This window comes from Leptinotarsa decemlineata, unplaced genomic scaffold, assembly GCF_025532065.1.
Source record: "Leptinotarsa decemlineata unplaced genomic scaffold, Ldec_3_MD MMD2_tig00026328_RagTag_RagTag, whole genome shotgun sequence".
Classification (NCBI taxonomy): domain Eukaryota; kingdom Metazoa; phylum Arthropoda; class Insecta; order Coleoptera; family Chrysomelidae; genus Leptinotarsa; species Leptinotarsa decemlineata.
In genome coordinates, this window is record NW_027412688.1 from 20096268 (window position 1) to 20123114 (window position 26847).

At 33.6% G+C, this 26847-nt stretch overlaps 1 protein-coding gene and 1 long non-coding RNA gene across 2 annotated transcripts in view; one reads left to right on the top strand and one right to left on the bottom strand.

Moving 5' to 3' along the window:
• Positions 1-1641: 1641 nt before the first annotated feature.
• Aldh7A1 (Aldehyde dehydrogenase 7 family member A1) overlaps positions 1642-26847 on the bottom strand; it is a 40216-nt gene continuing 15010 nt past the window's right edge. The window contains exons 3-8 of the mRNA XM_023174532.2: positions 26129-26346; positions 23681-23896; positions 21544-21723; positions 16548-16730; positions 12270-12476; positions 1642-1902 (exon numbers count right to left, since the gene is read on the bottom strand). Coding sequence (XP_023030300.2) covers positions 1690-1902; positions 12270-12476; positions 16548-16730; positions 21544-21723; positions 23681-23896; positions 26129-26346 — 1217 coding nt within the window. The 3' untranslated portion in view covers positions 1642-1689. The remainder of the gene's footprint in view (positions 1903-12269; positions 12477-16547; positions 16731-21543; positions 21724-23680; positions 23897-26128; positions 26347-26847) is intronic.
• Positions 4361-7032, top strand: LOC141485488 (uncharacterized). Its single transcript, XR_012467237.1, has 2 exons — positions 4361-6132; positions 6768-7032. It is a non-coding gene; the product is annotated as an uncharacterized lncRNA (long non-coding RNA).

Consider the following 26847-nt stretch of genomic DNA (forward strand, 5'->3'; position numbering starts at 1 on the left):
GTAATCTTCCATACGTCCAGAATATTGAAAAAGCAGTTTTTTGAAACCTAAGTATTTATAAAAGTTGTATCACATAACGACATATCATCGAGCAGTTTGTAATCAATCTGAATTAGGTATCCAAATTGTTAGATAATCCAATGAGAAAAAAACTATGAATTAAGGGATTGTAGACATATAATCATGAATCAGCAACATGAATTCAGTCGTGGTAGAACTACTAGTACAAATCTGCTCATTTATCAACACTTTATACTAGATGCCTTTGGAAATAGACACCAGGCTGATTCTATTTATACATATTTTTTAAAGACATTCGACTGAGTAAATCACAATTTGTTGTTATATAAACTAAAAGCTTTAGGTATTCAGAAAAATGTTTTGAAATGGATTAAAAACTATTTTGCCTGCAGTTCAATTTGTAAAATATTGTAAGTCAATCGCAGTTCCATCTGGTGTACCGCAGGGATCTCATTTTAGTAGGGAAAGATTTTTATTGATCTTTTCTTTCACAAATTACCAGTAAGTAACCCAAACATTTTTGTTTTTTCTCTACAGAGTCATTTTATCAACAAATTGAAGACAGAACTGATAAAATGATGAATAAATTAATATAACAAATTTTTAACCTATTTTCAAATGACTTGAATGATTTTATTCTCTAAAGTAAATTCATTATGTTTGCTGATGATCTGAAGTTGTTCAGAGTTATTCATGACTCGTCTGAATTATTACACTATGATTTATCTAACTTTGTACGCTGGTGTTAGATAAACTAATTGCAATTGAATATAGACAAATGTCATAAATTTACGTTTTCCGAAACAAAAATTTCATAAATAGTCTATATGAAATCAAGCAACGAGAACTGAAAACAACAAATACAATCAAAGATTTAGGAATCACGCTTGACAAAAAAATCTCGTTCTCAAATGTTACTTATAGATTTCTAAAAATATTAGGTTTCACTCATAAATTTGCACATTTAGATCATATATATTGTTCAGTTGTTAGATCAATAATCGAATACAACGCCACAATTTGGTGCCCATAATATAATGTGGATGTTGATATGCTTGAAAGTATTCGAAACAAGTTTTTAGGGTACTCTGCATACCTTGGATATCATATTGGTATAACTCTGGCTCATAGATAATTAGAATCAGATTCTAAACTAATTCACAAAATAATCAATGCAATAATTCTCCGGAACTTGTTGGACTTATGATAATCTGAAGAGAACAAGAAATACAAAAAACTTCAAAATAGCCTTTTATCAAACCAACTATGGCCGAAATGAGTCTATAGGTAGAATTTTGAGACTTGAGAACTTTTTCATTCTCCTTTGAAATTATTTAAAAAGGCTAAAAATATTGTAATTTATTGACGTATTTTTATCTTCTTTATATTTTTTCCCTACGTCTAGCTTATATAGTTATAGATTATTGTTACAGTACCTACATATGTGTGAATTTGTCAACTATTTTGTAAAAATAGACAATGCCGTAAATACATAAATAAATAAATTTGCCTTGCCCTTGAAAAGGAAATAGGTGCTTGAAATGCATTATCATATATTTTGATACCATTTTTGTTTCACCTGAACGTTTGAGTCTCCCTGTGCATTAAAACACAATCATATCAATTAAACTTTTTATTGTTATTAAATACATTCAAGAGATTCCTCAATTATTCAAATTTGATCCCTTGCGCCAAGGGCAACTGTTTGGAGTGATTTATGGTAATAGTTGCCCTCCTCATGTACTGTTTCCAAGCATCACTACCAGATTCTCTGCCACCACCTGTAGCTTTCTCACCTCCGAATGCACCACCTATCTCTGCTCCAGAAGTAGGTATATTGACGTTCACTATGCCACAGTCCGACCCTTTAGGCCCGATCCACTAAAATATCATTATAAATAAACAGAATAATAGATAACACAAATATAGGTACATTCAAGTTGAGAAATTTGAGATAAAATATTAAAACTTTCGAAGAAAAATTACTCATTGTGAGTATTTAAACTATAATAATCAAATTCCAAGCATAATAAACTATCTTTTACATTGCAATGAATATTATCAAAATCTATAGATTTCTTTAATTGAAAGATATTACTGAATAATATTCTGGCGATGTCTTGAATTTATTGCAGCCTCTAGGGACACCCTAAATTTCATCTATGAAAGAGAGGACATTGGCAGATCAAGATCTTCAGATGATGTGGTGCTGCAGGTTTTTCCGGGTTTTCCTGCAGCTGAAAAAACAAATGCGCCACTGGAATCAATCAAGTCGCCCCGGAGCGCCAATTGATTTTTGTTGTTGTTTCATAATTTGTATTACTTTATTATATATTAACAATTTCAATCTATAATTGATGTATGTTTATGCATAAGGAGATTCTAAAATAATCTATTTCACACTTCTTTTGATATTTGATGAATGATCTGATTAAAATAATCATATAAACGAAAAATAAAGCAAACAATTGAAAATTATTTTTAGATTTTTAACTTTTTCACTTTATCTTTCAGTAATTATTTTTTTCTGGTGTAGTGAATATGTTGACTCTATTTATTTTCTTTGTTTTAAATATAAAATTCTATTCAAATCGAAGTCTCTTCATGGGGTTTCTCATAAACGGTGATAGAAAGTTGAACTATGGTAAGATGGCCTATTTTAGAATATCATGAATAATACAGAAAAATCGAGAAAAAGCATTTTTGGTATCTATCCAGATAGAGATACCCACTCGATATGAATTCATTACTACAAACTTGCTGGAGTAATTTTCTATATATTGCACAGCAAATGGATGTTTTGGTTATTTTATCCCTCATAAAATTAGGTGTGCCTCATTTCAGAACTAGGAGTACAAAAACTTTTTATTGCCAAGTGACCAGATCCAATTTGAACCTTGAATCATCTATCTTCATCATTTGATATAATTCAAATTCAATTTCAAATGTATGTGATAATAATTTTGATCCCCTAAAATTAATTGTTGAAACTACATCTCAGTTTTTCACGGAAAATTTTTAATTATGGAATAGTTTTTCATTATGTGTTTATGTGATATATGTACGTCTTCTTTTACTCCTTTTTTATTTTATTTCCTCTTCATTCATCAAATTGTAACTTTGTATTTATAAGCACCTTTATTATTATTTTACCATACTTTGTTAAATTTGTATATGGTTTTTAACTATTGGGTAATGAATGCTTTTAATATTATAATTTTTTCTTTCCCAAATACTAAGCCGTTCGGACCCTGTCTCCGAAGGTCTGACACAGTCGGGAGGGCGCGCCAGCATTATCAACCAATGACCACTTCAGACAATGTGGGGTAAGTGATTGTTGGATCCGAGAATCATGTGCCCTAAGCAGACGCAATGACCCAAGAATGGTAGCCTTCTGCATTTGTCCGGCCACGATTTTTGCCATCGTGCGGCAAGCTGGCATGATCTTGAGATTCGAGAGTGGAGAGGGCACCATTCCACCAAGAAATCCAATAATCAGAACAACCGCCTTAACAGAGTGGTAGGGATAGAGTCTGCGGAGTGCGAAGAGAAAATCTCAATATTTCATCCGTTTTTCTCTTCTTTTTGGACGATATCCGTCTCACCGGGAGCTGAAAACTCCACGACGAATATCGTGTTGCTCTGATGGTCGAGGGTTTGTTAGCTTGTATGAGCCCGAGGATGAGGAATGCATCTCATTCCCCACAACGGAATCAATATCCCACGGAGCATATAGGACAACACCGGTGGGAAGCAAAGATCAAGTGCTTTGAGGTCTTCAATGGTGTTGAAGGGGACCCCATGCATTACTTCATCCTTACGTTGCCGAAGGAGTGAAGTGTTCTCTGCGGCTTCTATGTGGGCCTTTTTCTGAACGGGTTCCAACTTGGTGACAGAGTAGTGATCACTTCGTTTAGTGTCGAAAAGTAAACCGGGTTCATCAGTCGCTCGGGCAGCTACCCTTGAGAGAAATACTCCAAGTCCTGCTCTCTCATGGTTGCGGACCATGCTGAAACGGGGATCTCAACTTCCGACTTCACAGGATTCATCCAGTACCATTCTGTAATGTAAATACTCCAAACTCAAACAACTCCAAACAATGAAGACGCATCATTTTTCAGGTCTTTACGTTCAGTTGATACAGCTCCTCCTGAGTCTACTTCACTACTCCAAACGAGTAGAGTAAGATATTATTATTATCATTATTATTATCAATATAACCAACTTTCTCTTGTTGATATGATATCGATAAATACCCTTAATAAGAGTGTTTATAGAAAGTAACGCAACAAGATGCCAAAGTTTTTATTAAAAAAATTTCAATTTTTCAGCGAATCCTTTGTTATTTAGTAGTATCATAAGAGCAACCAGCTTTAAAAACCACGAGTTCGTAGGACAAGTGTTTTTATCTATTGCTGGTTTGTCGATTGATTTTGCTAAAAAATTAAGTTTGAGTTTCCAAAAAGGACATTTACCTGAGAATATTTTTAGATCGGGCGGTATCCGTAAAGATTATTTTCTGAAATATTATCAGCTTATAGTTATTTATGTATCGAGGGCATAAAATAGGCTTTTATGGACCGCAGCGTGTGTATTTAACGTGTAATTGATATGCCTAGGTCCATAAAAGAAAATTACGCCAGAAATACATGCATTTTATGCACGACCAGTATATTTGATGTCATGTAGATAGATAGGTACCTCTTTATGTCTAGAACATGATAGTATACATCAAGGCTGCCGTGAGGCTGTATATTCATATCATCACGAAAACGAAATGAATCAAGAAGTGTTGGAATGAATGTTACCAATTTTCAGAAATAAGATTATATAGGCTAGTAGCCGTATTTGCTGTCAATTTTTGTGATCACAGATAATTTATTACTGATTTTGAAATGGATTCAAGCGACGAAGAGAGTGTGAATTGTACTCCACCAGAAATGAGTAAAGCAGCTGAGAAGGCTAAATTGAATTTATTGCCATGTAAATCCAAGAAAATATACTATAAAGTGTATGAAAAATTCGTGATGTGGTGCAACGGTAATAAAACAAGAACTACACAAAGACGGTACTTCTTGCCTATTTTTTGGAAAAATCTGAATATCGTAAGCCCTCTTCCATGTAGTCATATTATTACCAAATGGTAATAGAGATATCAGTGGATACGCAAAATTTATAGCTTTTTATGAGTTACCTATAAGTACAATAAATATATTGATAGTCTGATGGTGGTGGTTGACGGACCCTCGACGCGTAATGTGCACTCCTGTATAATTCAGATATATGTTTCGATAATTTTGCATTTATTGAAACCATCGAAATATAGATTTCTATCAATATGAGACTGAAATCTACTTTAGTGTCTGCTCAACGATTTCACTGAAAAAAACGAATCCCGGGAATTTCCGGTTAAATTAATCCCTGTTATAGAATAATATTTTGATATGTTTACAAGCCGCGACTGTAAAACATACGTAGGTCAGAACCATAGGTGCAACCGGAATAAAAATCGTGAATGTTACAGGAATATCTAGTGAAATATAATATTTTTGTGAATATAACCCAACACAATTTGTACGACTAACAGTATGGACACATTAAATTCAACAGGAATGTTTGGTTTCCTTAAATACATTCAGATTATTCTACCGGAATAAATCTTGTTCAACTAACAGTATTTTAATGCATGCTATATTATATTCCTGTTATCTCTACGATCCACGCCACTAACAGTTCTAACAATTCAGAACGTCGATTTTAAAAGAATTTCCGTGAATCCCACAATTCAATTCAGTACTCTGGGGCAGTACCCGCTGACGCGGAAGCCGTCATTCGTGTTGGTTATTGGATATGCATACGTGATGAGTGGCAAGTGTTGTGAAACTTATTAGAAAAATAATTATGTCAAGATCTGCAAATTCTGAATATGTATACCTACCTACTATTTGGTTCCTAGCGCATTAGACTTAGATCAAATCCAAGATGGGAGAGAGACAATTTATACAGTAATTGGTGAACCGACTGATTCGATGGAAGTAGAAGCCAGCGCCGATGATGTCGCCGGCTACCGAAGAAGATGGGGTTTGGCCAATTACATTGAAACATTCAGAAGTAAGTTAATTTTATTATTATACTTGGTTTGACTATGAAGTGTCTGTCAATAAAACAATGTTCATTGAAGTAATCGTCAAGCAACGAATAAGCATTAAGTGTTGCCAATCATATAAACAAAAAATAATGTAAACGTAGCAAAATTTGATACCTATTTTATAACAAAAACCGTAATAGTTTCAAATAGTTATTTTCTGAAAAATTATTGAAAAGACATTATATACGATTTGACTATTTTGATTAACGTAAATTATTCAACTAATTTTTCAATCGTAACTCTGTGTAATTACTCAACTGGTTCTACTAAATACATATATTAGCAAAATTATCAATTATAAAAATATATATAAATAAATATATATTAGGACCTTTCAAAATCTGGTATGAAACAAATGCCAGCGCATTAGATCTTCTCCTTAAAATGCTTTTGTGATTGTTTTCAAAGCTTTAATAGTATATTATACCTATAACTATAGTGCGTGTTTTGCCATGGGATTTTGCTGTGGTCCGGCAAAACCCAGAAATCAACCAAAACATTGACGCCAGCTGTGAAAGCCTATATTCCTATATTATACATAGGTCCAGATTGAAAGAAACCTAGTAATGATTTGTAAATATTATCGTCTTCCTTTTAGTTACTAACTGACTTCAATGTTATATACCCAGACCATTCAGAGGCACTAACTAGGACATTTCCCCTGACGAAGGAACGGTTGTTAAATACCATCAAGACTCGTATAGACTCATCCTCAGTGCCCTACATGAGAATCAATTTGAAGGAGCTGCTGAAGCTTGCAGAAGGTATTTTTTATTTGTTGTGAGAATTATTGTCTTCTTATCATGTTTATAACTTCACAATGTTCACATTATAACGAAGTGAAATAACTATTTATTATGAAACATTTATTATAAAAAAAACCATTGTTTTTTCAATAAACAAATCTAAACTTTAACATTCTGAATTTCATATTTTTTATACCCGACCTGTATTAGAAGTGCATATTCTCTTTAATGGGCATTGTATATAGTCTGTCTTAATATACTAGACGGCACCCCTAGAGCAACTGAAAATAATTTTAGTCTTTTAAAGAAGAGCGAATCATATAAACCTGTGGAGTATCTATTTTTCACCGTCGTATGAAGTTCGCTGTTATTCAAAGGGTAAATTTTATTAGTGGTTGACTTTCCCTAGAACAAAATAAGAGCGTTTGTAGACAGTAATTCCGGAATGAAATTTGCTAATATGTGTCCGGAATCAGGGAAAATTTTTCTTTATATTTATTATGGAGTTTCTTAATACTAATATTCAACTAATATTTCTTTGATTCGTTGGAATAATGTTAAGATAGTATATAATAAATACATGGAAAATTCTCCCAAAATCAAGAAACATATTCGCGAAGTCACTTTTTGGGCAGAAGACAGAATGTGTTACAAAAATAACAAAATAGCACTTGAATACTGATAGAAAGTACCCTAAATTACAACAATGCTCCACGATAGAAGTAACTGGAAACTTCTAGTGAAATTCCATGAAAAAAAATGTCAACTACAGATGGAAATTACTGTCAAAAATACGCAGGCAATTAAATAGAAAATACAAGAAATTTCAGTTAAATACTAGATAACCACAGGAAATTCCTGTTGAATTGAAATTACAGCCCCGGTAAAAGTAAAGTAGTTCAATAAAATAACTGGAAAATTCCAAATAAATCAGTGTAACGATTCTGTAAATAGTAAAGCATATTCCGGATTTCGTTACATTATTATTTTCCTGTTAAAATAACAAACTGCAGTTCGGTTGCAGTTTCTGGTCTAAAACTTGTTATTTCTAAAGGAATTAAAAGATCGGAATTGTCACGTACAATTACCAAATATTTCTGCTGTCGCTTATATAGGGAAAATTTCCTGTAGAATTTGCCGAATTCCTGTTGTTTATCCTGGTATATTTTTTTGAGTGTTTATCGCCCGCCGATCGATAAAGTAGTAAGCGGGTGCTAAAGTGATACGTTACTCCCGCAAATCTGGACGATGGAGTGCTACTTTACGCTCGGTCGTACATAAATACATTTATATAAAAAATCAGTCAAATTGTTAATTTCATGGCTGTCAGTTTTATCGCTGTTCGGAAGAAGCGTTTCAACGCTGTTAAACTCTGTTTCGGCGGCCTAGCACTCGTTTTTTTCCTAAATTTTATCCTTTTGAAGGGATAAAACATAATAATAGATATCTCAACTATAAATCTTATCATCAAGTAAGTGTCAAAAAATGTATAGTCAGATGTTTGTAGAAAAGGGGTAAGACAGTTTGCAAATCATTTCGTAATCTAGAAGAGAAAATAACTATCAATAAAATGGATGTCCGGAATATTGCAATAAATGCACAATCATCACAAACCCAACAAAACCACGTATCTAACAACTAACGTCATACCTTATACTCCTTCCGATTTGTTCTGAAAATTGATACGAATTAGTTATAGATGAATCTAAGAACAAGAGTACATACAATGCATTGAGATCTATTCGGGCGACAACAAAACTTGAGAATACGATTGAAAGAATGTAAGAATTTATTTATAATAGTTCTACCCATAGAAAAGTGAAAAGTGAAATTTCAAGGCCTCTAGATGTAAGAAAAAAACGAACATCGCAAATACACAAAAAGAAGACAGATAACAGGATCAATCAACTAGTGATCACGTAATACATTGAAGGGAAACAAAAATTGTTACCATGGAAGGTTTCGAAAAAATGAGATGACTGAAAGAATTCGATTATATTTTTTCAGCAGGCTACAAGTGTTTTTCAACCAACTCCGTATAATTGAAAATGAATCTAAAGTGAATTTTCAACAAACCCCTGTATGTATATTCATGTAGACCTAGACTATCTTATATGAAATTGGACATTTCATTCTTTTGATGTGTCAAAGGAGATAAGTCCTTTTTAGGGTATTATTTTTGTAATTTTTGAAAATGTAAAGATATTAATTTCCGAAACAAACTATCTAGAAGGCTACCATATAAATTTCATTCTCTTGTGCACTCATTATTTAATATGTAGCCAAAAATTTTCGATTACAAGTACCTGACTGATTGAATTCTTAAGTGGTTTATAATACCTATTTAGTAATTTTTCGGGATGAACTTTTCAGCACATTCTCTATTAATTATGATTTGTTTATTTTTTAGATTGTTTAAAGTTCAAAACTTTTGTGACTAGGGCCTAATAACTTGAGATTGATAGAAATTTACCCGCTAATGTTGAATTAGCATCAAAATACTTTTTGTGACAACTCTTTAGATACTCTATGTGACGTAGGATATGAATTTTTCAACTTACTTCTAGTACAGATTAATACCAGGAATATGTAGAAATACGGTGATGCAACAATCATCCTGTGATACACTTATGAAAATGATGTGCAGCATAGATGCTAAGGTTTCCTATCGAGGTGACCGTAGTTAGGTAAATTCTGTCTTTGTGGAGGCTAGTGATTCATATAAAAGTTGATTTTCCTCACCACTGACTATTGGGACAAACCCTGTTGGGATTGTTGTTTCGTTGAATCAAATTGAATCATAACTCTCCCACTATTCAATTCGGATTAGGATACGGCTAACCAAAGGGTTTTCGGCATATGTAATCATCCTAAGAAAACGTCCGACATTCTTCACGTTCTTTTGGTGAGGCATACCTATGTGATATGTGGAAAATAACAAGAAATATTGACTAGTCCGCACAAAAGTCTTTCAAATAATATTTATATGGGTGACATACGATAGAAGGTCGCCGATTGATCTTTGTTTCCAAAAGCCATATTGAAGTTCGCTCAAAATGTTGAAGCATTCCAAACATTTAAGGATGTGGTGGTTTACGGCCTTCTCCATGATTTTTGAAATCACTGATAGCATGCAGTAGGAGATTTGAGCCGGTTCTAAGCCTCCCCCCACCACTATGACGTCACGTGGGTGGATGACCTAGACCGACTCATGTGACCTTGAGAAATATGTCTGGAGCATGCCACCTTGAAAAATATGTATGGTGCATATGACCTTGAAAAATATGTCTGGTGCATAGGTGGTATGTGTACATCACAGATTACAGCCGGTTCTGGGCCTCCCCCCACCACTATGACGTATTAATTGTTTTTTTTTGTTGTTGTTTAGTAACATCAAGGCGATGTGACCTTGAAGGCTCTGGTGCATGGATCGTTCAGAATTTTTTTCATATGAGATTTTGTGTGTCTATGTGTGTGGGTGTGACATAGTGACGTAATTACATTTGATTGGTGTGTGTGTGAGAATGCACGGTACAGGGTTTCATCATGTGCTTGTCTATGTACAAACATACGTCTGCATGCTATAGTTATTTGGAAGATTTTTTTTGCCCTTTTTGGGAATAGGCTGAACGCGAGCAACCTTCCAACAAGAAGGAAGAACCCCCCTTTCTTGTGAGACAGGTTGAAAAGTCTACAAAATACTGGAGCGAGTTCATTGGCGTACTGTTTCAAAATTCGCCCTACCAGACGCTGTCGAAAAGTAATTTCCGGCATTGTGGATTCTAGTGTGAGAATAGTGGGTAGTGTCTTTTCCAGAAAGTCGACAATGTAGTGGGACGCAAATTGTACAGCTAGTAGATTTGCTTTTTCTATGGCTGTTGTTGCAATTGAACCATCCGTTTGTGTTAGTGGTGGAATTGTGAATTTTGATCAACAGCTTTAGCTACTGACCAGAAGGATCTAGATTCGTTGGGATTGGCAAGTTCTTTGCTTTCATTTATTCTAAGTTTGCAACTGTTGCGAGCATTAATAAACCTTGTTCGGTTTTCGGCACTGGGATTTCTGAGCCACTGCCGGTAGGAGAGAGTTTTGGAGGCGACAGCTTGCTCGCAATCTTTGTTGAACCAAGGTTTGACGTTAGAAGTTCACTTCATTGAAAAAGGAATATATGTATCCATATGTGATAGAATAACTTCCGTGACCTCGAAAACACGAGTTGATTGATCATTAGGGCTGAAACAAACATCTAGCCTTACTTCTATTACCTATACAAGTAATATGGCTCTGAGATGGTACATTTTGTTCAGCGGGTCTTAAAATAACCCCGCGCCCCAGTGATAAGATGAAAATAACAGGTAACAGGCATGGACGCTAAAGAATATACAATAACTCAGGAATTTTCGGTTTTCCCGACCAATAAAGCTTGAGTCGATTTGAATAGTACTCGAAATTAGGCAACTTTAGGCACAATTAAATCTACTCTACTTCGTTTACGAGATCCCCAAACATAAACTCGACTGTGAATAGCCCTAAAATGAATGTCCTTTAAAGGATTACAGTACGAACATTTACCAGAATTGATAATGATATCTAATTTTTTTCAAATACGATTTAATTGTATCAATTGCTGTAAATACGTTTGATGTTGGAAAAGAGAGGTTTTGGTTTCTACTTCTATATCTTTATATAAAAAATGTGGGAATCTTCCAAAGAAAGGAAGGAAGCAATCAATTTCAAAAAGGTAACAAAAAGGTAGATCATGCAAAGAAGTAACTTTCTGAGACAAACGTTTGATGTTATTTTGTTAATGTCACGATTTTTAATTTCATTGGTTAGAAAAAAATCTACTTTACTTTTATATCAAAAGGTTCTGGCTGCAATTGTTTGATATTTTGGATTGAATTTGACATTTCTCCATACATTCAAAAAATAATCAATGAAGTGGTTAGATATATCTCTTTTTTTAAAATAATGTAATTTGATTATTTCCTATTTTGATTGCAGAAATATGTCATTTACATAATTTATCTTTAGGAAAAAATTCAATTATTTCAATATTCCTATCTGATTCCTATAATGTATAATTTTCACAGTTTTAATTTATATTGTAGTATGATTTTTACAGTTTGTAAAGTGTAGTTCAGAAATAGATTTGTTGTATCCATCAGCTAATTTGTATAAAGTTTGTTTATTTACAGGAACTATATACCGGCCTCATGCAATTGCAATCTTTGGTCTAAATAATTTGTTCATTGGATGAACGGTGTTTTCTTGCAAGGCTTTGATGAAACTCTGTTAGTACTTCCGATTCTGGAAAATATTCCTTTCAATAATTTTGAAACTATTGTTCTCACCTCAAAAATATTTCCTATATTCTGAGTAAACAAACTCGATGATAAACCTTGCGAAACTTCATTATTCCAGGCTATAGCTTCTTGGATATCCTTGGTTTTGAGTACGTAAACTATGGGTGCGAAGCATTCAGTATGCACCAATTTATTATTATGTTTTAAACCAGTCACTATCGTGGGTTCCACAAAGAATCCTGGTCTGTCTAGTACCTAAAAATAATCACAGAATATCACATATTTCTTGAACTAACCTATAGGTACACTATTTTATAATTTTTATATTTGAATAATCATTAATACAATTTAAGGGCCAGTGGAAAACGATGAGGTTCCGTTTAAATGGAATTGGACTTGCGAGCGGAACAAATTATATGTACCTAAATGTAACGCTGAATATCGAAGAGAGTTAGAGGCTATAATCTCTATAACCTAGCAAAAACACCTCATAACTTATGATTCTACAGGACTGGTAAACTTTCTTGGTCCGCCACCTACAATTCATTTTGAAGAGATATTTTGTCGCATAACATACTGAATACACATTCTTCAATATACAGAGCAGACGTAAAAAACCCTCTCCTTCTTAACTTTTGAACAGGTAGGATAAATTTTCATCAAAAGGCATCAATTTCAGTACTGTTTAAAAAAAGAATAGTGTTGCATAACATGAGTCAAGAGGGCGCTTCCGACTTTTTTCGAATGGGTAGAGGATTTTGTATTACCTCGTTCATTAAGAATTTAAATTCTCTATCCAATACTGATTTCAATTTTGGAAAACGGATTTGCCATTCCTGATCGAGTAATTAGCGGTTTTATATTTGATTCAAGAGTCTGCAGACAATCCATGATTATCATAATTTAAAAAAATATTCAAAACATTCCAGTTCATTCCAATAAACGTATTACATGTTTATCAGTCATTTTCTGACAATAAGAAATTTTGTGATCAATTTCATTTCTCATACTGTTGAATTTTGTAATTTCTTAATCTATAATTGAACTCTGAAATAGACTGCGGTTATGCAACGTATATGTTATATTCCATGCATCCCCATAAAAAATATGAAAACGTTATACCAGGTGATCTAGCTCCAGGTTGTCCACTATTCTAGTGGACAACCTATGTGTATCAATCGGTTTGAATAAATGTCATCTAGCCACTTTCGAATCGGTATGTCGTGAGAAGGTATCTCATCTTGCCGAAGAGTAAAGTCAGTTGAAAACCCACCTTGGTTCATAGTTTATCCAAACTGGCAGGTAAGTAGACGTGGTTCCTTAAAACAAACCAGGGAGCCACCTGATATTACGTTTCTAGAAAATACGTGACATCCGAAGTGTACGATACACAACTGCAATGCATTTCAGATCTCGTGGACAGAAAAAGGAGTGCTTGCAACGAAATTACTGCTGGAATATTATATAATTATAGAGAACAAACTCTGGGCTGGTAAGCCGTGGTCGAATGAAATCTGGACTACCACACATTTCGTATGCAACTACGACAGAATTCATCAGTGGATGCATTGACTGTGACGAAGTCTCAGCAACGACTGATGATGGCGAGTTCCATGATTATTGCTATTCATGATTTTGAGGTAGTAAGGGTGATGGTAGGGATAGGGGCGAGGGTGGTGACGGGGTGTCCATGCAAATGCTCTCTACTGATTGGATCGCACTTTTGCTAGGTTATTCTGATTGGTCTATGTTGTTGACAGATATGCTGCTGGTGGGAAATCGACTGGAGTTGTATTCTAGTTCATTTCTGTGATTCTTGAGTAGTTGATACCACATTTCCGTCTACCTTCTTCTTTTCTCTTGAAATAGTTGGGAAGCCTATAGATCTCAGGTCTCCCAATAAAGTCATGGGTGGTAATTATATAAATCCTTTATTTAGTCAAAGACTAATAAATTATACATATAAGTGAATAACAATTTTAAAGAAATCGTAATGCGTTTCTTCGTATTCCATTACGTAGTCTGCTTCTGCTAGGGAATGTTCTGCAATTGTCAATTTATTGGATATCATAAGGCGACAAGTACACTTGTGTTCTTATATGTTGATGCTGTGTTTGGTAATTCCGATATAAACAGAAACACGGAATACAGTAAACACCCGCGGATTTCAGAGGCTCTCCTTTGTCCTCGGCCGATCGGCGAGTGATGCGTAGTTGATCAATTCGTTTTTGAATATTGTTGATGTTTGCGATCCGTGACTTAGTATATGTAAGGTAAATAGATTGTGTCTTACATTTTTGAAATACTACTTTGTAACATTTTGTTGTTTCAAAAGTTTCATCAGTTTTAATGTCATTTTTTTGTAGCCCCATATCTCAATGAATATTTATTTTGTATGAAGGCTATTTTCTGGGTTTTCTGGCCGTGGTCTGCAGGTTTTTATGCCTGAAGTTTCGTCTACTGCTGCGGTAGACATTTCCAAAGGCGATGTGGTAACGGTCGCAATAACCGAGCTGGTTCCTGTTGTATCCAAAGCATTACCTCATTCTATTTCGTGGTATATACTGATCGATAGAGAATTTTGTACTCTATACATTGGTGCTATTCATTTTTTCCAAATTAAAATTTTTGCCTCTCTACGAATTCAAATTGAACTAAAGCGCTGCCAAAACAACCCGAAAAATCAACCAGGCATTTGGCAATTATATTGTTAATGAACGCACTGTTCAACTTTGGTTTGAGAAATTTAGTTTTGGAGTCTTATTGTGAGAAAATAGACGAAATGTGCCGAAAATTGAATTAGCAGTAGCCGGCACTGGTCAACAGAAAGGGTCCGATCCTGCTCCACGACAAAGCCGGTCGGCACATTTCACAAACCACCGTCTGAAAATTGAACGAATTGAGCATCGAAGCATAGTAAATATCAAGCAGTAAGTCTACTCCCACTAATTTCATTCATAAATTCACAAAGTTCTCGGTGACTTCGAAACAGAGTGTGGAGCAAATTTAGTTCTTTTACCATAGGCGTGCGCTCATATCAAAACGAAATTTGAGGTTATTATAGAATATTTGTGTAAATGACTTATAACCAACTACAAAAACTAAATACAATAATAACAACAACGAATAAACTAAACACAATATCAATTTACAACCGTTTATTATAACTAATCCGATGTCCGTGGTACCGTCAAATCCTTCGATACTACAGCACTGAACGCGTTGGATGAGAATCTCATCCTATGAGCGTTTGAAGGTCCCCGGCTACTCGGGCGGATCACGAGGTAAGAGAGCCTATTGATTGTATTATTCTACTGTAGTCGAAGTACTGCTTTACCCCCCGCACTCCCCAGACCTCTCACCAAGCGACTATCATCTTTTCAATCACTTCGATAATTTTCTCACTGGTAGAACCTCCTAATGCGGAGCACACAATTTTTATGCTGGCGGAATACATCGACTTGTGTTACGTTGACAAAAGTGCACTGATTCAAATGGGGCGTATTTCCATTGAATTGAAAAAGTGTTTACTGAGATATTACAGTTTAAAATAAAATAAACGAAACTTTCGAAACAAAACAATTAAATAACTTTTTTATTGCTAGGAAGTGAATGATGAGCATGTTGAACATTTACTTGAATCAACTGTAGTGAGTTTTGAGAAGATTTTTGTTTTGAAATTTTGTTTATTTGCAAATTCTCAAAACGAATATTGAAGTGCTCATTATTCAAATACTGATCCTATTTTTAAAAAATATACATATCAGTGTTGAATAGAGAATTGCAATGACTTTCAAACGATGTCTCATATGTTTCCATTTGTAAAAAAGAGTTGGTTGTTTCCAAATTGCAAAAATGTTTATGAGATAAATTCACAACATAATTGTGTAGGTACGTCAAGACTGAGGTGTAGATATAAAAACGTAGGTATATAAAATTTGTAAAGCTATGTAAAAAAAATTTGTAAAGCTATGTAAAGCTGTAAAAATGAGATAATCCTAAAAACTAGGCTTCATGTAATAACGTTAAATAGACAGTACTAAATATTAAGTCCATATATGGGAAAAACATCTTCAATATTATAAATTGGATTTACAAGAAATGATAGTATTAAGTAGTGTTTCAACTTTTTTGTAGTTCGATTTTACTAACAGTGACTAAGACAGAAAGTTTCGTTCAAAAATATGGACATTTTGAATACCGCAGGCGCGTGTCTTTGGTCTTATTGTATAGAAAGTTATTGTAATTTTAGATTTTAGATTATTTGTATTCAGTCTATTGTACATAATTTTGCTCAGTAGATATAGTAAAATCGAATATTCATACCTTTCCTCCAAATTCAATTGTTCCACCTTCGTTTTGTATTTCAGATATTGTATTTCTAAATTTTTGTAAAGATTGTTCATTGTGTAGGGGCCCTACTAGAGTATTTTCTTCCAAGGCATCTCCAATTCTGTTAATAACTTGGGAATAAGCTTTCTTGAGCCTCTGTAAAACCTCATCATATATCTGAAAAACACATGAAAACTCAATTAGTTGATAATCATTTTCACAAACAGAGTATTTTTCTAAGTGTCCGATATTTCACAGAACGATTCCCCAGATATTTTCAAGATAAAAAGTTCATGTAAGCGTCTGCGCGAGGTTCCGGCTGAATAATTCTTGAGATAATGTCAATCTCAATACGGAAAATTGAAATTTGATATTAGTTTCGTTTTTTACTTGTAAATGGCGCAACCTACATGCTTTTTTTCTCTTTTCAAAAATCATTCTTTATATACCGGAAAGATTAAACAGTAGTAGACACAGTCATTTTCTTGAAGGCGATTTGCCTGTTTTACCAAATTTGTCGCTCAGATCAATAAATGAAATGTGGTTTATGCATGACGCTGCTCCGGCACATTTTAGCATCCAAGATCGATGGATCAAACTTTCAATTACCGTTGGATGGGTCGAGAAGCGCTTCAATGCTAGTCCTCTGGATCACCATTCGTTTAGTTTACAAAAGTGTTTACAAGAACTAAGACAGCGAATAATAGACCAACGTAGAAAAAATGAAAATACTGCAGAGTGCAATAGGTAGGAAAATTTTATTTCCAACATTTATTATGATTTTGAATACATTTTTCATCTATAGTGTTTCGTTGTTTATTGTTGTTTGAAAATTAACATTAACACGAGAGGCATCGATCATAACATTTTATTGACACGATTTGATACATCTTTGGAAAATAGGAGAGTTATCCTTGGTATGAAAATCCTGCATAAATTGCAACAATATTGACAGTACGATTCTTTTACCCAAGATCAATTTCTTAGTACCAAGAAGCGAAGAACGACACAATCTGAAGTTCTATTGCGAAGCATCACGCACAAATGTCATGGTACGATCAACATTGAATTTTATGTGCAGTAACTTTAATAAAATCTGTGAACATTGCAATATTCAATGTATGCCTCTCTGTATGCCTTGGTATCATATATCAACAATCACTTTTAATAATACTATAAATAATATTTGTGTCAGTACTGCTACATTGCATGATTTGTATTTTTTGTTGTGTACTCCATTTTTCATTCCTCTTTTGAAATTCTACGTGTATGAATATTTTATATATACTTTGTCTTAGCATTTACTTTTATACATTTCTATATTCTAATATTTTTAATATTTTTTTCATATATACGATGTAATGAAAGCATTTCCTGTGACTGGGTACTCCTGTTGTAAATAAATCTTTTATTTTTGTTTTTATGTGAAATCTGTTAATTTCCGTTAACCAGCTGACGCCCACTCACGAACGATAAGTCTGAACTTGTGCGAGCTAAGGATTAACGAGGTCATACTTTTCAACGAGAGCTCCATAGCATGTTTAAAAAAACATTGTTTCGATTTTTGAAATAAATCGATTACTCTAAATGAATACATCTCGAAGACGAAGAATAATTTTTTCATATCAAAATAATGAATAAATTGATTTTTTTACTTTGTAAAATATGATACAAATCAGCACAAAAAAGTTACAACTTTTCAAAAGGGAAAAATGAGTGTGGCATTTTCTGTAAGAAACTGATTTGATTCCAAACTCTTATAAAATTAGCGAGTTTCTGTATCTATTATTCATTCAGGGAAGAAGTAGGTACCTTTTTTGTATTTTCTACAGATCACCTAAAGCAAAAATAACTCATTTCATCAGTGAATTAGAAGACTTGTAATAAAATTATTTCCTGAAGCTGATGAAATATTCTTAGTAGGTGAATTTAATATTGACCTGGTTAATGGCAACATATCTGCCTTCCTCAAATACTTTTTGAAAACTTATATAGTCTTTTGGAACTCGACTATCGTACTCGAACAATTTCAACCATCAGAATTCTATTTAAAGTATTCATTACATCTACTCAAAGTCTAGGATCAGATCTATCTTTGGCAGATAAATTATCCCAGCAGTTTGAGTGAAATTAATGCTAAATAAACTGGAAGACAAGAAAAATATATTTCTAAACGTGGTTTTTCTATTTTTGAATTAGTTTTAGTTTGTTTTATTATGATTTGAGAGATGTGAACTGGGATTCAATTCATAACTGTATATTCCTAAATGGAAATATCTTCAACAACCCCGCTACTATATGCACATTTAGACAGCCTGTTCTCTCTTCAGGATAAAGCTACAGATACCTGCGAAACCACACACCCTTTTAGATAACTACAAAACAGGTGGTCATTCGAGAACTTTAACTTAACACCGTGTCAAATTACTTGCGTTAAATTAAAAGTAATGCTCTTGGTTATGGTGACGTATCTCTTTCCATAATTCATTTGGTTAGAGGAGAAACTCATTCAATGAGTTGCCTTCATAACGAATAAATGCATATTTCACTGTACCTTTTCTTCAACGTGCACATATGACTTGGTCCTTCCTCTTCCGAAATGCTTTTTGCCTAAAATATACTCGGACTTGCGACCGATCAACATTCTGCCAATATCGAAAGGATATTGGAATAGCAAATATTGGAATACGTGAATTCCTCTCAAAAATTTCTAGTACACAATCTGGCTTTCAAAATCACCGTTCTTTTGAAAATTAAAGGTAATATGACGAATTCAGTCGTATGATGAAGGAAATTTCATATGTTTGATCCTCCTATATTACAGTAAGGAACAGCTTAGATCATTACATCCTTTGTCCTAAGCTTCAATATTTTGGATTTTCAACTGTATGGAAATCCGAATCTTTGAACGTAATGTTTGGGATACCTTACGGTTCGATTTCAGATCCTTTGTTATTCAGTAATTATATCTCTGATTTTCATTATACATAACAAATAGCAAAACACACCAGAATGCGGACGACACCCAAATATATTTCTAACTTTTACCTCCAATTATCGACATTACATAAAATAAGTCTTCAACACGCTGCTTCCCAAAAACGAAAGCCTTGCAAACCCAAACATTTATCTGCAAAATACTTTCATATCAAAAGTATATCTAACGAATTGCAATGTGAAATATCGGATACTTTTCAGAAAACAGTAGATATGTATAATTCTCCACCAATTTCTCTATGCATAGACAGAAGACATCTGGAAAATTCAGTCTTAAAAACCGGGAGATCTTCAGTAAAAATAAACAAAGAATGTTGAATAGAAACCTGAGTATATTAAAATGTTGGTCTGTTATTAAAAAGGAACTTAATATCCTTCTCCACGTCTCAACGTTAGTTGTATTTCTGTCGACTTTGCTCAAAATTTTCCTTGATACCGAATAGTTCGATTCTTTTGGAATTGTTAAATCGTATTCCATATGGTCTTGGTTCGACCAATCGTTGCACTACCATTTTGCCTTGGCTCTCACATTTCTGATACAAGAGTTTTGAAGAATCTCAAACTAGTAGCTTTTGAGAATTGCATCAGTTTAAATCAATGACTTTGTTATTTTTTCTGGTTTCTATCGATACGGTTCTTCAGAATTGGGTCTTTTGGTTGTGACACATATCGACTGATAAAAAGTTTTTTTTTTTCGAATTTTAGATTCACAGCTACTCATTTAATTGTTAGAATCTATTTTTATTCTCAATGAATGGGAATGCATTGCTGTTCATTTGCCATCCGAAGACTAGGAAGAAGATAACTAAGATAAGTATAATGTTAAGAAAGGCTGATCAACTTAGAAACTCGACATGACGTGACATGTCATTTTTTTCTGATTATTGAATATTGGGTTTTGTATTGTAAATATTAAGCATGTATCTATAAAGGAAGATATGAGATAACATTACCAAAACACTCAACAATATTCTTCTCCGTCGGCGTGGACATCCGGTCCACGCCGGCCTCCAACCGGCGTGAATGGAGGTAGGTATTATATAATTTTTCACTTTAGCACTCCCACGTGGACATCCGGTCCACCCATCGTGAACGAGAGCACTATTTATTTAACAACACTTAATCGGTATTTATTAACCCTATTTTTAATTTAATTTATGCATGCACGCAGGGCCGTCGCCATGGGGGGATGGGGAGAGCCTCCTCCCCTGCTTTTTCGACTTGGGAAAAAGTTGGGAAATTTTAGCCGTGAAGATAGAAAAAAATAATAGTAAAAAAATGAATGAAAATTAAAAAAATTAAAATGAGAGAAAAGAAAGGGAGAGGTAATAAGAAAAGGGAAAGAACCAGGAGAAGGTTGGGATTTCACAACATGCATAACTTGGAGATCCCATACTTTGAAATTCTGAGTTGTTTGAAAACTTCAAAAAAAGTTTAATTTCTCCCAAGTAAGAGAACAGTCCACTAATTTTGAAGTGACAATTTTACAAAATTCCCAACTTTTCGCTGTTTTTTCGACTTGGAAAAGTTGGGAAATTTCGGGCCGTGAAGATAGAAAAAATAATAGTAGAAAACAATAAGCACAATATTATTTGAGTGTTGTTTCCTTTCATTTGAACTGAATATTCCTATACATGGTAGATATGGTGGAAGACCAAGGACCTTGGTCCAAAGTAGAATAATTCCCATTATTATTTTTATAATTACCCAAAATTTTTTTTTTTGTGCGTACCCTAACGGGCATCAGCATTCAGGCAATCTAAGTAAGAAAATTAATATATTATAGTAGTAACTAATCCCTTGGCTTTCATTTTCACGAAAGTTGGGAAAATTTGCTGGTGGGCTTGGGAAAATTTGGATTCCCTCCCCCCACCGGTTTTTCTTTTCACTACGGCCCTTTTTTGTACATAAGGTGCAATATAAATTGCTATTGCAGATTATACTAATTTTACAAAAATATTTATAGGAAAAATTTCGAGTATTCCATACATACTTTTTCGTGAAGAATCAATCTCCTTGTAGTCGTGCACCTTTGACCAGCTGTTCCGATGCAAGCAAACAAAGAAGCCTGAACTACCATATTCAAATCCGCATCTTCCGCCACTAGTATAGCATTATTACCTCCTAACTCAAGCAGATGCTTTCCAAATCTCTTTTGAACTTCCAATCCAACCTAAAAGCAAAAATAAATGATGTTGAAGAGTTACTTGGGAAAAAAGAGGGAAATACCGATCGTGATAGTTTTTAATTGATTCTATTCACCTTGATATATACATACAGGGTGTTTCAAATTCGATCCTCACCATTGGGATCTCGGAAACTATGAGAGATACGAAGATGGTTAGATTGGGACAAAGTTGCGCATTTACCTGACTAACAATATACTGTTAAGAAAGTTCTGTAATTCCGAGAATATCCGAAGAAATAAAGTAATTCTTATCATAATAGGCTTTGACTTTGATGTTTCTAAATTTGACTTTCAATTTATTACACACAATGACATTTTGTTATTTTACAAGTCATTGAATTTTTGGCGAAAAATGTCTTTCGCGAATGAGAAAAAAGAGATATGATACAAAATTATTACAAATACGATAGAAACAGTATTAGAAAGAATCCCATGTAGCGACCATAAGAAAAAATAAAGTTGATGATGGTGGCCTGAAGAAGAAACGTCGGGTAGCAAATCTGAAGACATCATTATGTAGCAGGGAAAAAGTGGCAATGTGGAAGTGCAATTTATTTTCAAATCCTTCGAAAAATGAAGCCAGAAAAAATAAAAACCATTTTCCGAAATTTCTGTTTTTTCCTGATATCTCCGGATATACTCGGAAATTCAGAACTTTCTCAACGGCATATTGTTAGTCAGGTAAATGCGCAACTTTGCGCCCTAATTCAACCATCTTCATATCCCTCATTGTTTCCGAGATCCCAATTGTGAGGATCGAATTTGAAACACCCTGTAAACACTCAGGTGCATACAAAGCGGCCACCTTGAGAAGTTAACAAGATTTGATCTTGAATAACTTTTTTATTTTCATCCTGATTTTGATAATTCTGGAAATTCATTCCAGATTGATTCACGTTTAACAGATTTCCTAATAAGTACCGATTCATATACACTATACGAGGAAAACTGAAGTTGTTTCTATGGTCTAGGTGTGAGACATGTTGTAGATGACACTCAAAATCACTCTGTATGCAACCTTAGTTCATTCCTTATACATCATTTCTTCAATAATTCTGACATCAAGATTAGTTTCAAATTTATGATTTATTGACTGAAGCATTGTCTTTTCACTACATTAGACTATGTTTTTATAATGGGCTGTGATTTTATAATTGAGTCTTTTGAGCGAAAGCGGAAAAAGCCAAGAAAGTACGCGAGATTATTGTTAAGAAGACGAATAGATTACGGAACAGATAAAATCATGGCAGATTTGAAGAATGATGACATAGAAATAAAAGGAACTGAGATCATCTTCTCGTAATTTTATAAGAATGCCCAGTCACGAATTTGAGAATAAGGACCAAACATTTTCGAACAGAATACAAATTACAGATATGTTTTATCTGCATAAATGTCAATGTCCATGATGGTATTAGCAGGGGAAGAAGTTTTTCCTGATAGGTAAGTTAGGAGAGATATCCAATTTTGATGTTTCATTCTAAAATATGAAAAAATTAACAATACTGGATAGATTTTATTGAACACCTTGTATGAATTTAATTGAATATGAATATGAATATTTCAAAGATGAAAGAATGTGAACTTTTGTGGCCGGAAACAACTGTGTGAAAGCTATGTTCCAGGTATTTATGCCTGACTGCAGACCACGGCCAAAATAACCTGGAAAATAGCTTTCACACAATTTCAAAGATGATCTATAATAAGCATAGAACATCCTAGATAAACCCAAAATGCTGGGTATTTATTTAAAAATGAAAGTTGTTGCCAAATTTCGAAATAACCGAAACTTAAGTTAAGTTGAAAGTATTTTAAATGAATACAACTTTATAAATTAATTTCTATTGAAAATTATCACTTATTTCAAATCGCTGTAGTTTTCAATTTGGGTACTTCTAACTGATCATTGTTACGAATCATCCTATATATTTTCTTTCCTTACCTGTTGACCAACTTGTGTACTTCCAGTGAAAGACAGCAGTTTGATTCTGTTGTCGGCGGCCATTGCTTTACCAACGACTGCACCTCCACAGCAAAGTGTTGATACGGCAGTAGGGAGGTTATTTTTTGCTAGGACATCAGCAATTATTTTTGTTGTTGCCACTGACACCAAGGAAGTTGTTTCCGCACTTTTCCATAGAAGTGAATCGCCGCAAACCTTAAAATAAAAATGACAAGATAACATTTATCCGTAATATATATTTCTTGCAATTGTTTATACTGATGAAGGGAAATCGTATGTACTTTGAAACTTTTCTACCACTCTACCCCATACAAAGTAAGTAAGTGTCATTCATTTGGAGACCCCTCATTGATAATGAATCTAATGACTTCTGAGAGTCGCAAAAAACTCAAACCAAAAAAATCTTGTGGCCCAGATATGATTTCCTCTTATATAGTTGAAGGATGCATAAAACTCTTGATCAAACCCCTAAAAATAATATATAACTTAATCCTGCAAACTAGTACTTACGCTACACTATGGAAACGCTCTAAAGTTTGTACAATATTTTAAAGTGGCATTAAGGAGAATATACAAAACTATCGGCCAGTAGCACTGATTTGTGCACCCAATAAGCTTTTCGAAAAAATTATTCATGAAAACATTTTAAATCACGTTTATCTAAGTGAAAAACAACATGGCTTCTTACCTAAAAGGTCCACGACCTAACATGTTTTATACAAGAGACAAATCAAGTTGTCGAAAATAATAGTCAACTAGATATCATTTTCACAGATTTCAGTAAGGTCTTCGACAAGGTTGATCACGAGGTTATGTTGAAGAAACTATACACTTTTGGGTTTTCAGATCGACTCTTGAAGCTGTCAGCTTTGTATCTTATAGACAGGAAACAGTGTGTAGTTTATAAGGGATGGTAATCAGAAGATTTCTTCATAAGATCTGGTGTACCCCAAGGGTTCAATCTAGGACCCCTCTTCTTTTTATTAGTAATAGAAGATCTCCCAGAGGTAGTTCATGACTCGCAATATGCACTATTCGCAGATGATTTTAAATTATTCAAGAAGATCAAAAGTCGAGAAGATGTGATTTTGCTACAAAAAGACGTAGATAGAGTTTACGAGTGGTCCCTGTCAAATCGCCTCACATTTAATGTTGACAAATGCTTTAGTATGTTAATTACTAGGAAAAAACTACGGAATGATTTTCAGTATGAGATAAATAATGGATATATATTTAGCCAAGCAGACTGAATTTAGAGATTTGGAGGTTACGCTGGATGAAAAACTCACTTTTGAGCAACATTTGACCAACATTATAAACAGAGCGTATAGAATGCTTAGCTTCATTATTAGGAACTCATTCAAATTCACAAAAATATCCACATCACTAACACTTTATAATGCATTTGTCCGTAGTATATTGGAATATGATACAATAGTATGGTCTCGTTATTATTCAGTTCATAAAAATTATATTGAAAAAGTACAGAAAAAATTCTTAAGATTTCTACATTACAAAAAACATGATGAATATATTTTCAATCTTAGTTGTCGTACTTCCTTGAATGAAGTTAAATTCACAACCTTAGAATTTAGAAGAAAAATGTATTTTCTATTATTTTTCTATAAGCTATTATTGCATAATAAAGTAGATAATCCACATTTGTTGTCAAAAATTTATCTGAACTGCACTACATACTTCAATAATAGAAGAAAACATATATTTGTTTTGTCTAAACTTCGAACCAACCTAGGCTTAAATTCCACACTATACAATATGTGTTCTCTTGCAAATTGTTTGAGGAATATAGATTTCTTTGTCAAATGTAATGTAGAAACATTAAAAAATATATTGAAATTGAGATGTCAACCTCAGAAATTAATACTAATTGTAACTGAGAGACAATTTAAATAAAAAAGGTCCATTTGTCAATTTCAACTGAATGTGTATTTGAGCTTGATTTTAATTCAGATGATTTGGAGTAATTTTAGTTTTAGTTATTGTATTATATTTAGAATGGTTATTCAATTAGTTTTTTGATATTGTAATCGATTATTGGAACTGCTTGTTCTGTAGATTACTTAATAAATAAAATAAATAAATATAGATAATTAAAGTAAGTTTTTTCTGAAATCCAAATCGGAACTCCGTAACAAAGAAGTTTTCTCCACATCATACCTACAACTCTCCGTATATTGAAAAAAATTGAACTTTTATATCTTACAGATTCTGTTCAGTGGACTCTATACAGTGCGGACATGAATGGTCCCCCCCTCTTAATTTTTCAACAGGGCAAGATATCAAAGTCGAATAGAATTTGTATGAAAAGAAATTTTTTCAGTACTTTTTCAGTAATTTTTTTCAAAAATTTCTTGAACAATAGAAAAACATTGTTAAAATACTCCAACCAAAAAGATATTTCATTACCATAGCAATTGCACTGTTCCAGCCATACACGGCGATTGGGAAATTGAATGCTGTTATGACTCCAACAAGACCTAAAGGATTCCATTTTTCCATAAGAACATGTCCGGGACGTTCCGATGGTAGAATTAATCCTGATAGAGATCGAGATAGTCCTACAGCATAGTCGCAGATGTCAATGTATTCTTGTACTTCTCCAATACCTTCAGGCAGTATTTTTCCTGAAAATAATCAGATAGCACAGTTTTATGGTGAAACATTGTTTGAAATATAATCAAGTATTATTTTGCTGATTATGGAAAAATAATCAAAAAAATTCATCACGTAAAGTTTGCTTGCAAATTCTACCAATTTAGACAAGTTATCATTACAATAACACAATCACAATTATGCTTGAATGAAATCAATATCGGCTTAGATCTACTTGAAGGAAACTAGTAAGTCACGATTGAAAAGGACAACTGATCAAATCTGGTTTCAACTGATCTACACCAGCCCCCTTCTACCTTCGTTTACTACAGTTCCTAGCTGTCAAGCCTTTTTTTACTTTTCTCTGACATGTGTCTCTTGACTCCATGTTATTCATATGTGGTCTGAACTGGCATGAGTTTTATTTTTTAACTTGTGTTGTTAATTTACGATGACCTCCAGAGGATGAAACTCCACCCGTTTGTTTCTGCTACATTTGTAACGTTTCATTGAAAGTGTTCACTTTGTTTACT